General features: G+C 45.7%; 1 protein-coding gene across 1 annotated transcript in view; it reads left to right on the top strand.

Annotated features, from left to right (window-relative positions):
- Window positions 1–6,382: 6,382 nt before the first annotated feature.
- The window catches only part of RTN1 (reticulon 1), a gene marked incomplete at its 5' end in the record, with an annotated part of 122,132 nt that continues 106,864 nt past the window's right edge, over window positions 6,383–21,650 (top strand). The window contains one exon of the mRNA XM_082318310.1: window positions 6,383–6,572. Coding sequence (XP_082174436.1) covers window positions 6,383–6,572 — 190 coding nt within the window. The remainder of the gene's footprint in view (window positions 6,573–21,650) is intronic.

Here is a 21,650-nt window from a genome sequence, read left to right as displayed (position 1 = left end):
ACAGTGAAATTAAATAGCACCAGACCCATTGGTGTCAGTCTGAACATTTTTCTCAGTGATGACTGGCCTCTGAAACTGCTCTGCCAGGGCTTGAAGAAGGAAGTCCTGTTCCATGCAGCTGGGAATCTCTGACAGGACAAATTCTAATGCTTCTTCTTTTAATAACCCTGGGCTGGGCTCCCAGGATGAGCACTGTAAAAAGAGAAAAAGATTACTGTTCTGAAGATGCTCGTGAACAACACTTGCAATAGCACGCAGAGATCCTGCTGCCGCATGGAGGATGTACTTGCAAATAATATCACCATCTAAGATCATGGATTCAGGTGCAGACTCCTGGTTCAGTGTCCTCCAGGACAGGGAGTCATTTCAATAGACATATATTCTAGAGGTGAATGCAGAGCCTTTCAGGCATAGCACTTGGATGGCAATTCAGCTACCAAGCACTGCTGAAACTAGACCACTACTGGATGTATCTTGCATATGCAGAGCTCCCACCTACTCACCTGTCTGCTCGGCTCAGCTCTCCTTCTCTACAGAGAGGTTAAAGCTGGGAAGAAGGGGGAAATAGGCTGTGTTCATCAGAGGCCTGGTGGGTTTTCTGCTTTCTGACACTTGATATATGCACATCTCATGGCTGTGCCTGCTCATGTGGTCAGCAATTTTGCTGTTTAAGCTCCTGTCACTGGATTTCCTTGTAAAACTCCCTTTTCAGAGAAACAGAGGTAATCCTCACTGCTCCTAGAGCAGCTGTTGATGTGGAGAGGATGAAGGACAGAACAGTCAGTCAGGCTTACCCGGGGAAGGCACCACCTTTAATCACATTTCATTACAACTGGAGGGCTAGAGATGCTGAAAGCTCTCGCATGATGTGGGAATTAAAGGGCCAGGCAGGGACTTTATGTACTGCTGCGGTACAGCTATAGCCAGGCAGGCCTCAGAGAAATGAACTGTCTGCTAAAGACTGTGGCTGTGAGCTTTGAAAGTGAAGGAAGGTTAAATTACACAATATGTAGTAAAAATGCTGCTATTTAAACTCTCGTATTTTTGAAATTGCATTTACTAGAGGCCCCAGTTGAACCAATCTCCTCCTTTTACAGCATGTGGTAAGAGATGGCCCTCTCCAGGAGATCATTTTCAGAGCTGCAGTTTCAGACTAGAGTACCTGTCTCATCTCTGCAGTCGTTCATTACAAAGGAGAGCACACCCTACCCAGCTGTTTGTCTGGGAAGGCTGTTATTACACCCATACTCAAACTTCTGTCTTTCCTGGGCTTAACCAGTTTTGCTGTTGCTTTCCTGGCACTGGGATGCTTGTGCTTTCAGTAGCAAAATTGGATCTAAGACCCACTGTCTGATGCAGTAACTTACTGCAGGTTACAAAGCAGTGCTGGGCTAGGAGCCTGTGTGGTGGGTCCCAGCAGTGCTGTGGGGGAAGCGGGGAGGTGGATGATGCCTTGAAGCTCTGCAGGAGGTTGGGGTAACTATTTCCAGACAAGCCTGAAGCATTTGGCTTGGCAGTTGTAGCATTGGGAGGAGTACATGGAAAGGATGTTGGAAAGGCTGCCTGGCCCTGCTTCATTGACAGAGCTTGTGGAGGTGGAGAGGGAGAAGGTGTGAAGACCAAAGGTCCAAGGGGTGCCCTCGGAAGGACCACTGTGCAAGAACTGCTTGGTGGACTGAAAGCTGACAGATGGCCTTTGCTGTGGGTAGAGCTACCACCATGGGTCAGCTTTTCTCTCAGGCCATTTGCCTCTCTGTAGTGACAGTTTTGAATAGCTTGGCTTGCCCAGGAGGATTCGTTATTCTCACCAGGAATCCAGCCTTGCCTTGGGAATCCCAGTAGCTCTTTGTGCCATATAGGGCAGGCATGTGCCTGATTTACCCCACAGCATTGCTCCTGGGGTTTCTACCTGTCTGTGTCCGAATGAGATCTGATTGCATGCTGTGGAAGGAAGTGCATGCATGCTGGCCAGGCCAGTGCTGTCATACACTCCCAGAGGTTTGCCTGTTTGGGGAGAGGGTGTGAGACATGCTTGGAAACCAGGTGGTCTGCAGTGCAGATGTGGTGAATTGAAAACCAGACTGTAGCTGTTACAGTGCTGGAGTTTTTTCTATGGGGTAGGAAGAGGTTGTTTTACTTATCTTTGTTTTCCCAGTTATGTCAGAAGCCTCTTTTCTTTTTTTGCTTTGCTTTTTCCTATTGCAATTAGTTTATTCTAAAACCTCAAGAATAAATCCTCAAGGAAGAGGAGATGATTTTTTTCCTATTGGTGAATCAGTTGATACACCCTGCCAGGTCCTGTGCTCTTTGCTGGTAATGTTACATCTGAGACCAAAAATCCCCTCGAGGTTCAAAGTCACTTTGGCCCAGCAGCCCACATCAGCCCCAGAACACAAAGGGCTATAATGGGAAAAGAAGCAATTTGTGTGTATATGTTTTCAGACTTCATACATTCAGAGACTTATAATGTCCAAGAGGAAGAGCGAGAGAATTAAATACCAATGAGCAGAGATAAATGAGCCCTTCTCAAGTCAGTTTTCAACACAATCCAATACAAACTACTGGGAGCTTTTGAAAATTTGTTGAAAACAGAAAGAAATAACGTTTGTTCCTTTGTGGCGAGTATTACTTAAACTCACGCCTCTCTTAAGCACACATTTGATGAAATCTTCATCCAGCCTGATCTTCCTGTGGGGATCTTAAAAGAGCCTGTAAAATCTCTAGTGACATAACCTTATACACGACAGCCCAGGTTGTGCCGAGTTCAAAGTTTTCTGTACAAGCTTGCAAAATGGATCGGTCAAGCTTCCTGAGTATCTGTCCTGTTGTTCCTGTTGATTTTTTGTCATTCATCCTGGCAAACCAAAGCTTTGCTATCAGAAATGTATGTACCACACCTGTGACAGTCAGTGGGAGCCCAGGGTTTGTATCCAAGGTTTGTAATTGGACCTCTAGTTTCCCACCTGATATTGCGTGGTGATGAGCAGGGCTGATTGTATTGCATGAGACTGTTCCAGGTCACCTGGAGACTGTACAGAAACTGGTGAAATAAAGCCCTGGGTTGCACTACAATTGGGATCACTGAAGCAAAAAATACTTTTTTGCTTTATTTATGTACTTGTCCCTGCTTGGCCCCGTTTCTTTTCAATAAGCAGAGCACACAGTCCACGGTCTTTCCTCTAAGTCTTTTACTATAGTAACACTGTCTGTGTTCACGCCAGCAGCCCTCAGATCATGATAACCTTTTTGGACTGTAGAAATGAATCATTCCTAGTGTGTGTGCACACCTTCTGATGATGCTGCGTTATCAGAAGTCCTTTGTGATTGCATATTGCTCACTCAGCAGAGCTGTCAGGGGCTTGGTGCTCTTACAGGCCTTCTCCTGAGCCCTCCAGTCCATTACTGACCCACACAGATAGTATCGTAGGGCTGCAAGAGAGAGTGATGGACACAAAAGAAAACCGGGGAGTCTGAACAAGGATAATGTATTAAGCTCTATGGGAAGACATTTTTGAAAACATACTGTATATCATTAACATAATTAATAGTAACTTTGAAGTCACCAGAATCTTGCCAGAAACATAATCAGACAATATACTGTGCATGATGTGGTATATGTCAAAGGGGGAAGTACAAATTAGGTAAATTTATCTCCATTGCTCATGAGGTGAGCTTTAGGTGTGGGATTTGGCGATACGAACATGATGACTAAAATCATATGCTACTGAACTGCAGCAAACACTGTCCTATCTTGACATAAACTAATAAAGAAAATCCAATGAGCCTGTGCATATAAGGCAGGTTGAGCACACTGGAGGGCTTATTTTCACCATTGTTCCATAAAGATGTTAAATAATGCTTACTTAATAAATGCTTTATGTGTGAGTTACAGGAGAATCAGCATTAACAACGAGGGATTCAGCAGAGCTGCATGGTTCAGGCAGCTTTTTCCTCAATCAAAAGACTTGAAGCTGGTATCAAAGATATGTTTTCTGTCTATCTCAGGTGTCATTGGAGTATAGATTACCTGGAAGTAACTCATAAGTAAAGCTGAATTTGATAGACTATGTTGTGTGACACTTACCTCTGTAGTTGTTTTAACAAAGCAGTGGCTCAACAGGAGATTCCCTAGTGGTCTTTACCCTCTGGTCAGCCGTATTTCAGCCAAGTGGTTTGGAGTAGTTTTCTTGTTCTAGCCCAGATGGTCTTGCATGCTGTGTTAAAGCATATATAGCCCTGAAAGTAGAATGACCTATATAATAATTGCTGATCTTGAAATAGAGTGCAAAATGTAGAAAAGGGAGAAGTGGGTTTCATGTCATTGTTTTTCAGTAATTAATCACACTAGGGAGCTCAAAACAAGAAAGAAGTTATTGGTGGTTAGGTCCACTCTGAATGTTGAGATCTGCCTCAAGTACTAACTCGCCAACCTATACCATGAGTTTTCACACGTGGCTATCAGGGCAGGCAGAGCCCCAAAAGTCCATGGGACCTTGTGCATACAAGTGCAGTTGATGATGGTATGTCATGAATCATATTTGCAGAAGCTGTCCCACAAGGCACCAGAGCTTACAGGGCAGACAGAAGACAGTACACTCATTTTATAGCTAGTTCTGAAGAGTTTTTTCAGAGAATATAGAAACAGTCATGTGATTTCCCTTTTTAAAGCCAAATCTTGCTGGTCTTAGCCTACAGTATCTCCACAACAGACTTGCACCATGCAACCCCAACCAGAATAACGTCTTATTCTCTAAAATCACCCTTGCTACTTAGAGCTTGAGACAGCGGAGTTTATCTGAGTTGACAGCAGTCACTTCACTTCCAGTGTGATTTGGCTAATCTTGAGCATGTTGCTCACATGGGCACCTTTGGCTGCAGACCTCCAAAAGGACTCCCCTGTCCCTGGTCCACCCCATCGTGCTGAAGAGCCTGTCTTTGAAGGGCCATGGGGAGCTGGGACTGAACAGCATGGACTCAGGCAGCAGCAGGACGGCTCCCAGAAATAGATCCTGGACTGGAGTGAGGATAAGGGTGGCGATTCCCTGGGAAGATAACACAAATGGAAATGCTGGAGGCTACTTCTGAGGCTCTTCATCTTGCGTTGTGGGCTTATCTTGAATTTCCTCCTGCCTGGCCTGGAGAGAGTAGAAATGTGTTAAGTTTTCAAACCCAAGCACAAACATGCTGGAGCTGGAAAGGGTCTGAAGCATGCCTAGGGATGCTGTGACATAAAGATCACAGCTGGAGATATGTTGCTGCAACACGCAAAGAGCCAGATGGGGGTTGAGTCTTCTGGCTGGGGCAATTACTCTCCACTTTGTAGCTGGACTTGTCACATCACAAGAGAGAGGTCCTTCTGCAAGACAGTAAATTCCTTACTTTGACCTGTCAGTGCCAGAGCTCCATGGAATTCAGGAATGATCCCGTACCATTTACCTGACTCTGTTTTCTCATCTGTGAAAGGATGGCAAGGATACTGGTTCCCAGTGCACCTGGAAAGTGTCACAGATCCTCCCCTGTACTTTCACCTTTGCTATATCTCATGCCGCTGCTGCTCTCACTAACAGCAAGGAATCTCTCAGAGTTCACACCGCCTCTGTAACCAAGCAAATACAATGGCACACCAAAAAAAGGAAAGGAAAAAAAAGGCACGCAGACACCTGCTGTGAGTTTATTTTGACAAGTATCATTTAGATGCAATAAGCTGTGATCATCTCTCCGGAGTGGCTGCAGACAGAAAGCAGCCAACTGGATAAATAAACCCAGGTGCTCAGGAGCAGAGTGCAGCTTTTTCTGCTGGGCTGGGGGGCTGGCAGAGAGAGGGGGGAATGGGGAGCTTTTAGGATGCCCTTCACTGTGGGCTGTCTTTCCCCTCTCTGCCAAGCCTGGAGGTGCAGGAGGAACCAGCGGTGTTCTCACGGTGGGTGCGTCGCTGTGCCTGGCTCTGCGGCGCTCACTGGGATGCTCTAGAGAGGAGGAGGGGGATGCACGCTGTGTGGGGGACCGCAGGAGAGGAGAAGGAGGTGTGTGCCTGCCTGGGAGGGGGCATTTCTTCCCTTGTACACCCAAGCCGATGCCTACCCTGCTGAAGCGGTTAAACGAGGGAGAGCAGCAGCCAGGCTGGCAGATTCCTGCCCTGTGATATGCCAGCCACAGGGTGACGCAAGGGCTGGAAGGCTCCAACTAAACAAGCCATTTTCACCTGCGTAATAAGCGCTAGTGGAGATACAGCAACAGCAGCAGCAGCGGCTCCGAGTCCCCGCAGCCGGCCAGACTCCAGCGCGGCCGCGGCACCATCCAGCCCTCAGCGGCCACCACAGCTTTTTCGGTGGCTCCTGCTGCAGCCTGAGAGCCGGAGACCAGCGGCCGCCTTGCAGGCAGCATGTCAGCCCCGTCGGACCCCCAGGACCTGCTGCTGGCGGGCACTGGGGTGCACTGGGCTGCGGACGGGGCGGACCAGTATGCAGCTGGGGCTCCGCTGCGGGATGGAGATGGGGCTCAGCAGCGGGAACAGCTGGTTTTCGGCTCCGCCAGGGAACACCCGCCCGTTGCCATGGCGACTGCATCCCCAGGTAAAAGGCGAGGGGTACCCAGGGATGCTCAACAAAGGGGCCCTGGCAGCAGCATCTCCTGGTTATCTTGTTCCTGTCCCTTCCCCAGTTCTTCTCCCAGCCTGGCCGCTTGGAAACATTACTAACGAGTTAGTGAGTGCGTGTAGGAAAACAGAAAATAACGAGCAATTGCGGCCTTTGCAAATAATCATTTTTGCTGATGTGGGGGAGGGGGGACGCAGGACCCAGCCAAGTTCCCTAAAGCTCTTTGCAGTTTGCCAGGCACAGGACATCCAGATTTCAGTCAAATGTTGGAGGGCATTTGATTTCACCTGACTTGATGGGGCTCTGTCCTCATTTGTCGTACGCCTGTATACATCTGAAGTGACAGATCTCAAAGGAGTTACTTCAGCTATTCCCTGTGTACCTGGAATTCCTGCATGGCCCCTTATGTTATTTCAACACGCAGCCTTTAATGGAGTGCCTATTCTGAAGTGTTTGTATATTTTCTGCATGCCTTTGAAACACGTCCATTTAATTGTGGACTTTTTGGTTGCTGTGTTTTCTTCCTTTTGCTTTTTTAGGTGTATTTGACTTCAGGTGCATTTAGCTTAGCTAGGGTCTGCAGGTTCATTGATGTTCAGTTTACTTTGGGGATGTATTGGATTTCCCTTGGTTTAGGGTTCCTTTCTTTAGTGGGTGTACTAATAGCAGGTGTATATCTATTAATGAACCCCAGAAGGCTTCAGCTTCCAGTAGCTCCTGGTAGAAATGTTCAGGGAAAAATGACTCTGTTCCTTCTTGGTGACACTTCCCTACTTTCTTTCCCATTCCCGCCCATCAGAGAACTCAAATACCCAAATAACCCAGCTCTTGGGAAGCTGGTGGATCCCACCTAGATTCCTCTTTGCTGGGAAGCAGATGTTTCCATTATGCAGCCTGGCAGCATTAAACTTGTCTTGAGTAAGTTGAGGGACAGGGCTTGGGATGGGAATCGGTCTCCGTTATGCAATAGCTGCAGGAGCATTAGGAACTGCGTTTTTGGGCTGAGTCCTTTCTAATCCCCTCCAGTCAATCAGCACAAAGAGTAGCTGGCCAGAAACAACACAGTCTGTGTGACTACGTGTATTATTCCACTGATACCCATCTGTATGGTTTTTTCAGGGTCTGAGTGTGCATCTGTGCATGTGTGTGCTCTCAACATGGATGTTTCCCTGGTGCTTTTCTGTCTGCTTGATGTTACTGAGTTCAGTAGTAAAATGGGATCTAACGCCCGTCGGCTGCTGTGGGAAATGTTTTGCTGTTTTGTAGCTTTGGGCAGGCAGCAAATCTGCTGATGTTCTGCTCATTCGCTGATCTGAGTGGTAGGTTGTGAAACGTGACTTTTTACTGGAGAGAGAGGCAGATGGCTTGTAATGTAAGGCTGCTCTAGGTGCAGCGGGCGTGTGTGTGAGGAGGGGCAGGACTGGGGTCCCCAGGTAGGGTTGTCTCAACAGTGTAATGACATGAAGAAGGGGGAAAGGATCTTCCGAGCTTTTGTTGTTCACGGATGGATAAAAATATGGCCATGCTGAATCTTAGCGTACAGAACAAAGAGGGGTGGTCTCTTAAATAGTGTAAATCCCCATTAAGTTGAATGACTGTGATGCTGCTTACACTTAATGAAGGCTTCTTCAGGCTTAACCTGATCTGTAGATTCAGGCTTATAGAATGCAGAATAGACTGAATGAAAGAATGAAAGAAAGAAAGAAAGAAAAGAAAAAGAAAAAAGAAAAAGAAAGACAGAAGAAAGACATGGAAAAAGAGAAGGAAAGGAAATAATTTTTGGCTTTTGGAATCCTCTGCAAAGGGGCTTTAGATATGTTTGTTTGCTTGTGTCAAACTGTGGCAAGGTGGAGATAAAGTGAGCAATACAGACCTTTTTTGGTGTTTGCTGGCTGTGGAATGACAGACTGTCAAATTAGCAATATCATGGGAGTAGTAATGTGTTTTAAACATTTCCCATTTTGTTTTTCCTGTTTAATAAAGTAACTGTTGTGTGGTTGTGTGTGTGTCTAGCCAACCACGGCAGACAGAGCAGCATCCCAAGCAGTGCAGTCCTGCGCACGCAGTCTCCTTTTCTGTTTGTGGCTGCAGCACCTGTATTTCTGTTCCACATTACCTAGACACCTACAGCTCCCGTTCCCTTCACCGGGGGAAGTAAATCATTTCCCTGTTCTCTCTGTGTGACTAAATATTCTTAAGTTGCTGAATAAGAGGTCTGTCATATTGCTGAATATCTAAAACTGTCAAGTATTTCAGAAAACCCCTTAATTCTCCTGCTCAGAGGGGGATTCCTGCATGTTCCTTAGCTGTAGGAATGGACCCAGCGGGAGATATCTAGCTCCAGCAACTTACAACACTGCCATAAACTGCCATAAACTTACAACACTCCCTATAAATGGGGCACGTGGGGACACTTCAGGCAAGGAACAACGCGTCCAAACAAAAGTGAACTGGACGGTGTATTTTCCAGGTAGTTTCCTGACACATCCTGTATCTTCCTCCACACCTCTCAGACCAGCCCTTTTTGTGAAAAACATGATTATGCTCTTTGAGGCAAGAGCAGGGTTTAGAGATTGAGAGATTCTCCCAGCATGAAAATAACTGAAAATAAATGGTGGGAATTTATCACAAGTTGTACAGAAGTTTTCTTATACAACCTAAAAATTTGCAAACTTTCCCTGATCTTGGCTTTTGTTTTAAGTTTGAAAACCAGCCAGGGATTGTTGAAAGGTTCAGGAATATTTTCAAGCTGGCCGTGGGCCCGGCTTTGAGCCAAACTGGCCTTGTGTCAAAACCTTGTGAGTGGTTTCTGAATGATGAAAAGCAATGGATTTCACTCCCCGTTCTTCAGGTCAACCAAAATCGGCAATGATTTGGACTGCAGAAAAAAATTCCCACGAGGAGTAGAAAGCTCAGAGATTTCTCAAGCAAAGTCAGGGCAATAAGGAGCTGCAGATCTCACGTCTGCTTTGCCTCCTGCAGAGCTACAGTGAAGATCAACTCCAGTAGCTTCTGGGCAGGGACAAAGCAGTTTCTCTTGATTTTATACTTGGTCCCTGGGTTTTGCTGAAAATGTTTCTCTCCCTCAAATGGAGAGTTTCTCTTCTTCCCAAAGATGAATTTGGTTCAGGTTGAGAGGAGCTTGTAGGCAGCTCTTGCAAGGACTGGAGACTGAAGCAGTCCTGAAAGGCTGGTGAGCAGTTGCATGTTGGTGAAGAGAGCCCCATGTCACCCAACACACCATCTGGTCACAGATTCTGTTATTTATTTTTATACATCAACAGTCATTAAAATTCCTTGAAAAGAATTATTTCCAAAAATACTACACAGGCTACCAGGCATTCCCCAGGATAAATACATATGGTTTCCTTTAGAGAAATGGAAAAATGTAAGAATGGACTGTACCTCCACGGTGCAGGTGTGTTTAGGGGGAAAAAGAGGGGGAAAAGGGCAGGAGCTCATTCAAATGGTGATTCCTGTGTCAGGATCTGGGAAGCTGTATGCAGCCTTGTGCATTGGTGGATATCTGCAGGGTGATTTACAGGCAGCAGTGGTATGTCCCATGAGGTTGAGAGAGCTGAAGGTGAGCCCTGCCTGCTGACACTCACGTCAGGGTGCTCTTTGCCTTCAGACTGGCCACAGCAGTCAGGACATCCCTGGCAATCCTGCCCCATTTCCAGCTGCCTCCAAAGACAGGTCACAGGTGGGGTCCAGCTGCCCAAAGGAGACGTGGCCAGTTCCACAGCATTAACAACTGGGATGTGTCTATGGGGACACCAGGGGATGGCAAATATGGCCTATGGGAACCCTTCTGGAATAGCAGCCAGGGGCTGGTTGGGATCCCCCAAGATGCCTCAGTAGCATGAAAGTCCTGTGATTATGGGACTGAATGGCACCCATGTGGTATGTGCCAGTGAGGTGAGGTGCAAAGGAGGGACTAGAAGCTGCTTGGATGAGGCAGATAAGTTGAGGAGCAGCCTCTGCCTGCCAAGGAGCAGTGGGATACCAAATCCTGGGAGCACTTCATGCTCTGATGGGTGTAGATGTAGTGCACAGGACCCTGAGTGGTCCTGGCTCCTGCTGTTCTGTGATGAGGACAGACTTTCTAGGCTCAGTGCTTTTAGTAAAGACATTTTTTAAAAACCTTTCTAATTCATGTGATTTGTAGAGGTCAAGTTTGAAAATGCATGCCATGTACCCACATACTCTCACCACAAACTGACCCACCAAACCCCCTGCCAGCAAGGGGCTGCAGTGAGATGCTCCTAGCATAAACCTGTGTTTATACTGGTAAAGCTTCACCTGTAAATCTCAGCTTATTTGTTTCTCTCCAGTTACTGGAGAGGGTGAGTTACTGGCAGCTTTACAACTCAAAATGAAAGAGGTTTTTGGTGGTTTTCAGGAAGCTTGAGAGCCCTGTTGTTTACCTGGATGGAGAGAAGTGGGTATGAACATGAGCGTCTGCACTGCTTGGGTTTGGCACTGATGCTTTTTGGGGATGTCAGAGCACAACCAAGTGCAGCAGGTTCCCCAAGGCAACTGGCTCAGCTGTTCCTTGTGGCCTTCCCACCCCTTTCCAAGTATTGCTTTAGCAAGAGCTCCCCCTCCCTAAGCATCCATGGCAGTGTACTGCTCAAGGCCATGGGCACTGTAAAGGCCAAGATCCAAAACCTGATTTTTCAAGTTGCTGTAGAAGGAGTCTTGATAGGGTGGATTCACTGGCCTAAGCGTATGCCACAGGGGAGCCTAAGCAGCTGTTTGGAAATACATCCTCAACTGCCAGGCAATCTTGCTCAGATTTAGCCAACTAAGGCCGGATTTAATCTCACTTTGGAAGAGTATATATTCATGCCAATTCTATTATTGACATTTTAGTCCTTCCTGATTTAGAGAATTGAATTTTATTTTTTCTCTCCTCCCTGGATTAGTCCCTCAAAACCTCTGACATACTGGTGGGAGTGAGGATGATGGAGATCATTTGGTGGAGGCTCTCCCAATCCCCTGGGGTTTTGTGAGTGCAAGTGGATTTTGCAGAGAGGGACAGAAACACATCCGATTTCTTCTTGGATCCTTCTGTTCCTGTAATTCTCATGAAGCTTGATAAAGTGGCCATTTTGTCACAGCCCACAATCAGTAATCTAAAAAAAATTCCTGTTGAAATACCATCCTTCATCCCCACTTGGGTGAAGTAGGAGCAATGGCTCCTGTTGGGATCCCCCAGCAAGTGCTCTGCGTCTGGGGGTGAAAAGTGCGATGGGAGGTGCATAAAATCTCCTGGTTTAAAATCTGTGCAGCAGTGTAGTTCTCAACTCCATACAGATCAAAATACAGCTGTCTTTGTCCTGTTCCCCACAGGGATGTGGGTAGCTCCATCCCCACTTTGACTTCCACGCTGATGGGTGTTCTTCAGCCTTCAGGGCTGCAAATGGGTTGAGGAAGAGGATGAGGCAGATGAAAGAGCAGAGTGGTACCAGGGAGGGTGACTCACCTGCCTTATTTTAATCTTCATCCCTCGGTAATGAAATGTTTTATTTATAGGCAAGGAACTGAGGAGGAGAGGTTGGGGAGGAGGAGAACAGCATGGAGGGGAGAGGCTTTGGATGCCCCAATTGTGGCAAGCATTGGGTTTTGCGTGTTGCAGTATTTTCTGAGCTGCGAGTCTCCCCTGGGCTGGGTTGTTCACTATGTCTCACTGGTGTCAGGGTCCTGGGAGGCACATCTGCCTCCTTTTTTCTGCAGCTCTGGAAATGCCATTCAATTACATGTCTTACACCTTATTTTTCCCCCAAAAACTGTAGTGTGCAGTACATGCACGCTCAGCGTGCGGTCTCAGTCTGCCTGGGGATGGTGACCCCAGCAAATGCCTGGGTGCTGCTTCTGGCTCAGTCCTCCTGGAAAAGTTTGGGCAGATCTCACAGGTCTGTTGATCGTGTCTTCACAGACTGTCCCACAAAAGGATACCGGCTCAACTGCGTGGCCTGGATTGACCCGCGATGCGCAGGACTAGCATTTGGCTCTGCTTTAGGCCCTGAGACCTGATTTGGCCCCTGATTATTTTGTGCACGTGTGTTTTAGCTCAAAGTTCCTGAAATACTCAAGGAGTTGTGCTGCAGGGCCACATCATCAACAGGAATGGAGGTTTTTAAATGGGTGACTTCTTAGGAATTTGCCTCACTTTCCCTCCTAAGTAGTCAGTACCTCTAAAATGGGCCAAGTACGCACTAAGCCTTTTTCATTTTTAATGTAGCATTTATGTCCTTATGTCTGTTTTTCGTGTTGCATTCTCTTACTGCCAGACCAGGGCTGCTTACAAAACTCTGAGGGTTCTGTTTTTCTTGGGTTGTTTGTTGTTTTTTTAAAAAGAAAAGAATCACATAGCAAACCATGTTCCAAGTAATGAAGCATTATTTTTAATTAGTTTTCTAATTTAGCGAAAGTAAATATATGTGCTGCTGTAGCCTTGGCATGATTCAGCACTCAGGATCACACCCCACATTTAGTATTCTTGTTTTTTAAGACACTTCTGATTTATGGTCAGCCTATTTCTCTAAGAAACCCCATCCCTTCAACAGTGAGAACAAATCCTTGGCACTCACCTGCAAGACAAGACTCAGAATAGAGGGGACCTTAATCGCCTATCTCAGTCCTTGTTTCAATAAAGTACTTAAGATCCTAATTATATGGAACATAAGCACATTCTTAACTGCTTCAAAAAAATAGGATGGTCTTAAGCATATGCATAAAGGTGAGCATGTGTTTTGCGGAATTTAGGGATAAATGAAGTAGAAGATATATCATGAATAAATTGGCTTTATTACCCATTAGACCAGACTGCTTCAGGTCACTTGTGTGTAAAATGGAGGCACCAGCACTTACCTATCTCATTACAGCACTGTGAAAATTAACATTTAAAACCATTGAAAACTCGGAATGAAAATCATTATAATGTTGTTGTTTATTTTGATCTATTGTGTGTGTCCAGGTGAGACTAGAAATTGTTGGAAATGACTACAGCCTTCATAAGCCTGTCTCTTTCAAATATTAAGGTGTTATCTCATAAGCATTGGCTTTATACTTTAATATTCCTTAAAAGTGGGCTTTTCCATCTTTATTTAAATAATAGCTGCTAAAAGAGTTCTTTGAATATTTCTTTCACTGCTGTAATGAGACGCCTGCCCTTGATACAGCCTCCAATTATCATGAGATTTCATATCAGAAAAGGTAGCTGGTTCTTCAGAGATTATTTCGACACAATTTCCATTAACAGCTGCAGCATTCCCAACATCTCCTTTGGGTAGCAGTGACTGCCGTCCCAGATGCGGTGCTGCAGCGGGCTGTTTGCTTGGGTACAGCTGAGCACGGAGCGCAGGAGGATGCTCGCCGAAGGATGCTTTCTGCGCCGGGGTGACTCTGCAGACCCGTGGAGTTATGTCAGCTCGAGGCTTTACTGTGCCATTCAGGACATGAATTACATCTTATTTTTCAGCAGTGCTGTATTTATTAACTGCAGCTGATTTATTGTTGGTAGCTTTGAAGACATTGAAGGGCTTGTTAACTGTGACCAGTAAAAAGCAAATGTATGGGGCAGCCTTGTCAGGCTGGAAACCTTCCTGCTCCCAGTCCCTGGGGATCTTGTGCTTCTCTTGTCTCTGAGGGTTTTTTTGTGCAAATATCAGCCCGTGTCTTGGTTGCACATGCGGGCACCCCTGGGTGAGCCCCGTGGCTGAGGAGGAGGAACCGCAGCGGCAGGGCACAGCCTCCAGCCATGGGGCCGGGCAGGAGCCTCTGGCTGGCAGTGCTGGCAGTGCTTCGTCTCCCAAACACAGCCCGGGGTGGCCGTCCCTCACCCCATCGAAGGACCCTTCATATGCACATTGCAAAGCCACAAATTCAGAAGTTATTGATCTGAAGGACATCCCCAACCTTTCCCTGCCTGAGCTGCATTAGTCAGTGGCTGTACAACCGAACAGCCTAAAAATCCTCACCCTGGGCAGCCTCTGCAGCACAGCTGTGCAGAGAGGGGCTGACAGCCTGAGCCGTCAGAGTTTGTACTGATTTTCTTCTGCTGAGCCTGGCCCCTTACACACTGCTCCCAAAAGCACTCGGGGGCAGTGTGTAAGGAATTGCCAGAGAGACAGGCTGCATTTATGGCTTGCAATCAGCAAGGGAGTTTGCTGTTTACAGGCCTAATCCTGTCACCCCCAACTTGGAGGTAGCAAGGCTGATGCAGGGATGCCTATACCCACCAAAGACAGCATTTTGCATGCCAGGGAGGTGGGGAGTCCCTCACCCCATACAGGTCCTGACATGCACATAGCCAGCAGAGCCACTCTGCTTGGAAATGCTTTTAATCCCAAGCTCACTGGCAGGCCAAAGGGCTAGATCCCGAGCAAAGCCTAAAAGGTGCTCTAAGTCTGCCACAACTGCGCAAGTGTTCAACTGTATTCGGGTCAGCTGCATCCCCCTCCCTGTGGGAGGAACAGGCACCGAGGCCATGGCCGGGGTGGGAGGTGAAAACCCGCAGCAGGCAGACCTGGGGAGCAGAGTGTCTCATCTGCTCTGATCTACCGAGCAGCATCCCCATGTGCTTTGTGGGAGGGTGCAATGAGGTTTCACAGGTACCATCTCTCCACTGACTGCTGATGTACGGGGGGGTCTGAATTCCAATAAGTCTTAATTAGGTCTTTCCCTTGATGTCCTTAATTTAGAGGCAGAAGAGATGCACTTGCTGCTCATATGCGTAGGAAATGTTTTGCATTTCAGGATATTTTCATTCCTGTTGACTTCAGCAATGAAGCGCAATGCAACACGCTGGAAATTAAATGTGCACTTCAGCTGAACTGGAGGCTAAACTGCTCTGTGTGCAGGTGTAGCTGTATGATATGAACAGTAATCATGTTATTTGCAGACTGATTGTAGTAAAAAGGGAAATGCCTTCTCCCGCCCCTTATAAAAGTTATAAAAATGTGTATCCCAATTTCGCTCACCATTTTTTCATCTTCTGATTAGTGCTCATCTCTGTCTTCAGATGTACCATGTTTGCTAGTTTGCTGGTTTTTTTTCCTTTTTATTACAAAGGTTTATATCTTCGGTAAACGTCATTGACCAAATAGATGCTCTAAACTGCAATATTGCTGTGCGCTAAACTTTAATTGAAACAGTTGCCTTTGATGTGAGGCTGACCTAAAGCTGAGGCTGATTCCTCTCTTTTGCAGCTTTTGCAGTTCTTTAAAAAAGTCATAATGCAGCATTCATGTTGTTGCTGTTTTCTCCACTGCTCTAGCAAAAGTATCACTGTGGTTCAATATAGAATTGATTTCTCAGTACCTCCTGGTTATCCTTAAAGCCTGTGTGTATAATCTGTGATTCTCAGACCATAATTAGTTTGTAGGAAAGGTGTTGGGCCCAAAGGCGAACCTCCAAGATGATGTGTGAGAGTCAGAAGGCCCAGAGGAGTCAGCCTCCTCCGAACACATTGTTAATGAAAGAAAATAGGGGTTTGGATCCTCTAGGCAGTAGCTCTGTTTATCACTTTCACGAAGCAGAAATCCTTATATCAAAATGGCTGGTAAGTGGCATCTTGGTTATAGGCAAGATAGGATTTTTACATCACTGAACAATTTGGAGTAGATCTTTAGTAGGTGGTATCTAATTCTCTACTTGCAAAGTTTCGTGCGTGTTTAATGTGGGTACGTTGCATACAGGATTGAAAAGTCAAGAAAATAATTGTTCATATGCACAGATGTGGAGTCACAGAGTAAAAACTGGGTTACTTTTACATGGGTGAAATAGGGACTCTGCCTTTGAAAATACATACCTGTCTCTGCTGATGCCAAGAAAAAAGGACCAAATTTCCTGAAAATGAAATTTTTTGAGAAACTTGCCCAGCAGACAAAAAGATCTTTCCACAAGAGATACATGGATTAAAATAATATTTAAAAAAATAGTGAAATCTTAGAAAGAAGTGTATATATTTTCAAACTGTTCCCAAATCCATTCATATGTTTCACCTGATTTGGCTGGCAGCAGTGTTTAGAAATCTAGCTTGTCTACATTTGGTTTTATAGTAGGACTTTTATTCCAAATACACATAAATTCCTTTTTAAAAGCACTAATTCTGGCCTGCAAAGGTCTCTGTTGTATTTTAGAATTGCCATGTCATGCACATTTTTTTCTGTTTTTTTTTCCTACCCTAAAAAATACCGCTGGAGATTACGCTGGTTCATCTGAGCAGCTACCATAGTAAAAGCTAGTTGTCATTTTGGGAATTTTTTTCTTCAAAGTCTTTCTGACATTAGGCTTTATAATTCAGTTGCTGTGTAGTAGAAGTTCAGGTCAGAGCTAAGGAGTCAGGCTTGGGGATTTATGCTGTGTAAAATACGTGCAATCTGGGCTCACTTTGAACGTGGTAAACAGACCATGTATAATCCCTGGAATATTTGGTAGATCTGCTAGGCCATGAAGATGGCATTTGTAGTATTTGTCTAGCTACATGTATTTTTACATGGTTGTCCATCCGTATGCCATCCAAACTGTATTCAAAAGCAACCTGAGGAGAGAGGGCTGAACAAAGAGTGAGAAGAAAATATATCATTCCCAGTGGGAAATTTCAGAGTTTGGGCTTCTTTTTTTCTCCCTCTCTCTCTGCTGTTGCTTTTTAATGAATCGTTCTTCTAACCTACTTTAAATCGAGCATCTAGCATGCTAGATGTTTTGCAGATGAATCATACTGTGCAATGCACTTATGCATATCTGCTGTGCAAGTACATTGTCAGCTTGTATTTGATAACCTACCAGCAAACGAGATTTTTTTTCTGGTAGCTTGGGATACTAGCATCGTTCTCCAAGTGAGAATAATGCAACCACTGTTAATAAATCAACCTGGGTTCGAGGATGTTTCACCACTTTCGCTGCCTCCTTGATTAGCATTATTCTCAGAGGTATAAATTAAAGAGGAAAATATATAATCTGGGAAGCTTTCCAGCATCATCTTTGAAAATGTGAGCTCAATGCTTTGCTGAGATTTCTTTGGTGGAGGAATGCTAATAGCAATGCTGAAGATGTGCTCTGATTGCACCCTAAAGAGTAGGAAGACGCACAGAATAGCTTCATTTCTTTTTCCTTTGTCATCAAGATAATTTCTGATGCGATCTGCCCAGGATGAATCTCGAACTGTTTCTACACGGTTCTGTGAACTGGTCCCAGAAGTGCAGCTTTGGTCGCTCCCTTTTCTACTGCTTGTTCTCTTAGTCTGACATCTGCATAAAATATGTTACATGTTTTCCCATCTCAGCCTGCAGATAATTGCCTGCAGCTGTTAGCAGCGAGTGGACACGGTCCCTCTGCTATATCGGTCAAAGCCTGAGTTTCAGCAATAACAATTTCAGGCATGTCTTCTGACTGTTCCTACGAGGTGTCATCACAGTGGGGTGGTAACTCCTGACGCCTCCCTCCCCTCCAAGGGAAGAAAAATGTGCTGCAGAATGTGCTGATTTGCAAAAAATTTTTCATAGGGAGGGTTTGATTTTAGCAAAGTTCCAGCTGTGCTAAATGAGCAGAAAAGGGATTTTTCAGCATATCAGCAACATCTTGGAAATGGAAATGCCACATCCTCCAGCACTTTCTTAGGAATCAGTTTTCCCCTTCTCCTGCCCATAACCCGCTTGGGTCTTTGGTATTTACTGGAACTAAGATTTTAGCAAGACTGTCGTACTTGGAGCCTTGCTTTATAACGTCTCTGTGTTTCTATCTGCTTTCTCTTCGCCAGCTCTCTGCCAACATCATCCTTTGCTTTCCAAGGGATGGTGAAAAGCACAGAATGCAAGACTAAGCTGGTGTTCCTCGGGTTGCATTTTGGGGAGGCGTAAGGGAGTAGATACCTTTATTACTGTTTTGCTGATGGGACAACCGATGCACAGTGGAGTGAAGGGTCTTACAAATAGTCCCCAGCAGCTGCATTTGAACTAGGTCTGGGTCTGCTGAGGCCCAGGCAGTGCCAGGCTGCTCCAAAGGGGCCTCGGCTTCATCATCGTTGAGTCAGTTTGTGAGGCCTCTCAGACTGAGACTCCAAAAAGTCATTCCTCTCTCCTGAAAAATGTAGGGCAGCTATTTTTACTTAGGTGCATGAAGATAGGGGTTTTTTTTCTGCCTGTTTTTCACTTTTAAATTCATATTAAAGATCCTTAGTTATGTTTTGCAAAGGCATTCACCCTTCCAGCTGAACAACATATAGGGAATACCATGTGTTATTTGCCGTCTCTACTGATATTGCTAAATTGCTTAAGCAACGTGTTTCAACATTTCCAAACATTTTTCCTGTGGAGCTTTCTCTTCCATAGAAAGGTTTTCCATTTCCCCTTGATTTGAGATGAAAAGAAAATTGAAAATAATATGTAATTTTCCCACAGGACAGAATTTCTTTTGCAATAGCTCCACTTCCAGCTGATGTCAGGAGCAACACAAACAACCGCAGTCAGTATGCTTAATTTCAACCCTGCATTTATGACTTATTCTTTGCTGTTGCTGTCTGAAGAGCAATGACATCAACACATTTTACTCTCAGCTTGAAAATACCCATGAAATCCGAGAGCTAGTGCACTGGCAAGTAGGATTTGTTAGCACCTATTTAATACACTCAACAGGAGTGTGACCTTGGTTCTCTGCCACTGGTGCAAATGAAGTTGCCTCCTGGTCCAGCCCATCTAATTGCTGCTGAACTATAATACCAACCAGGTTCTTCTCTCTTTATGGCAGATGACTTTGCTACCGCTGTGGTGAAGACGACACGAAGCGTTCCCCTACCTAGCAGCTGCCCAGCGTCCTTGGATTGAAATAATTAGATAGTGCTCCCTCCGTTACTCACTTAGCAATGTGACTTGCCTGTTGGTGCTGAGCAAGGGAAGGAAAGCCAGTGAAGACAGCAAATCTGACTCTTTCTTCTTAGGCTCTATACAAGGCAACTTCTTTTTAAAAAGTCCTCCCTTTCTCACTTTGTGTGAGCAGGAAAGCAGTGCAGGCTCCTCTGTGAGCGGGAAGTGAAGTCTTTAGAAGCCATCAGGTTCCCTTTCCCGACCCTGCACTTGGAGCTGCAATGACAACTGCTTCCTCAGCCTTGCTCTGCTGTGTGCTTTAACCAGAATTTTAGAAAAAAACCAAGCTGTTCCAGAAGTTTTCAACCAATTTCAGACCCATTTAGCTGGATGGCGGTAACTGCCAGGGCAGGTAAGATCCAAGGCTTCCCAGGAGTCCTCTGCTCCTGCCTGCACTCAGCACCGAGTGTCCCAGGCTTTTGTGGCCTTTAGAAATGAAAAAGCTGGATGTGAGCAAAACACCATGTTTCCTGCAGTGTTGCTTGCTCAGGTTTCTGGTCACAACTGCTCTGCTGTGCCAGGTACAAGCCAGTTTCTGAGAAGATGGGTTAGAGGAGCTGGTTTCTAACCTCGTCTGACACAAAGTTGAGAGGGAAAGGGGTGTTTCCTTCTGGTGCTTGGGGCAAAGAGCGAGGAGAAATGGGCTACACCAAAAGTCAGTGCAGGCACAAGGACAAAATTGTATAAATTGGACAGGAACGTTCAGGCTGGGGAGGAGAGGAAGTCAGGATGGAGAGAAAAATGAATAGCAAGAATAAATCCAAACTACTTTCAAGAGGAGCCCGATCAGTTTATTGAGGGAAATAGGTAATGTGATGCTTGTAGTGGTAGGGGGTTAAGCAGGTGCCTTCCTCCTGTGTTCATGAGCTCCGGAGACAGACTTTTCTAGCAAAACCATCTCCTCCCACCCTTTGTTTAGTTGGAGATATTAACATAATTTCTCTTTTAAAAAGCTTTTGAATGCATTGTACTTTTTCAGTTATTTCTTTTACTTAACTGGAAGCGAATAAAATCCCCCTTCTTCAAGGCAGAGACAAGTTTGTTCAACCTTTCACCATGCAAGTACTACCTGGAGGAGTGTTGTGCCACAGCAGGACCCAGCGTGCTGGCTTTGCTCTCCAGACCCTTGGAGACTGGCCAACCTCTCCCAGCTCCTACATCTTGCACTGGGAAACTACAAGGAAGACCATGAAAACTCAGAATGATATTGGCCATCTGTATAAATGGTCTGAGTAAATAGGAAGGGGTTCAGCAGAGACAGGGTGTCTCCGCAGGAAGAGCCAACTTCATAAACACAGGATGGGAAACCACAGATGAGTCCATCAGAGAAGGACTGGGGTGTTGAGGGTCACAAGTCAAATGCAAGGCACCATAGGCTGCAAAGCTTGTGCTGTTTTGCTGTTGCTAAACAGCAGATGCCACACTGAGATAGGGTAATGCGGGTTTTGTGTGCATGATGCAGCAAATGGCCTGTGGTGTCCAGTCTGGAGTATAACACTTCAGAAGCAATGCAGAAAGTCCGGAGGAGAGCAACCAAGGTGATCAGATGTCTGGGAAACATGATCTAGGAGGGAAGATTGAAAGAACTAGGTTTGTTTAAGCTAAAGGAGAGAATCACTGGGGGACAGAACAAGAACAGTCTTTGAGTACTTGAAAGCCCAAGCAAAGAGCCTGAGTTAACCTGATCTCCAGGTGCGTGGTGGGCAGGAATGGATGTGGTTTCAGTTGCAACATAAGAGATTCAGATGAGTCATTTGGAAAAAACTTTCAGAGGATGTAGACATGTAGGACAGAGAAACACAGTTGCTGGCAGGGCGCAGGAGTGGCCGCAGCGCCATTGCTGGAGCGCTGTACAGGCAATGCAGAGGGACATTGCCCAGATGACATAGGAAGTGGTGCTGCTGCCTGGGGCCAGTGATGGAGCTAGGTGATGTCTTTCAGGCCTTTCTGGCCCTGTTTTTGGAGGAGCCTAGAAGCTGGGATGATCAATGGCAGCAGGAAATACAGTAATTTCTCCTTTTCCCATCTTAGTTTGGTCCCTGTCCCGTTCAAACCAGCAGCTTCTTCTGTTACCCTTTGAAAGTGCACACTAACCATGAGTCACAGAAAAGTAGGAATGGCTGATATTTTTGTGTTTCAGTGGATTTTTTTTTTTTTTTTTTTTTTTTTTTAAGAAAAACGGCTT

The sequence above is a fragment of the Platalea leucorodia genome (genome assembly GCF_965183815.1).
Source record: "Platalea leucorodia genome assembly, chromosome: 7".
In the NCBI taxonomy this organism is placed as follows: Eukaryota; Metazoa; Chordata; class Aves; order Pelecaniformes; family Threskiornithidae; genus Platalea; species Platalea leucorodia.
This window is presented reverse-complemented; position numbering and strand designations above follow the sequence as displayed.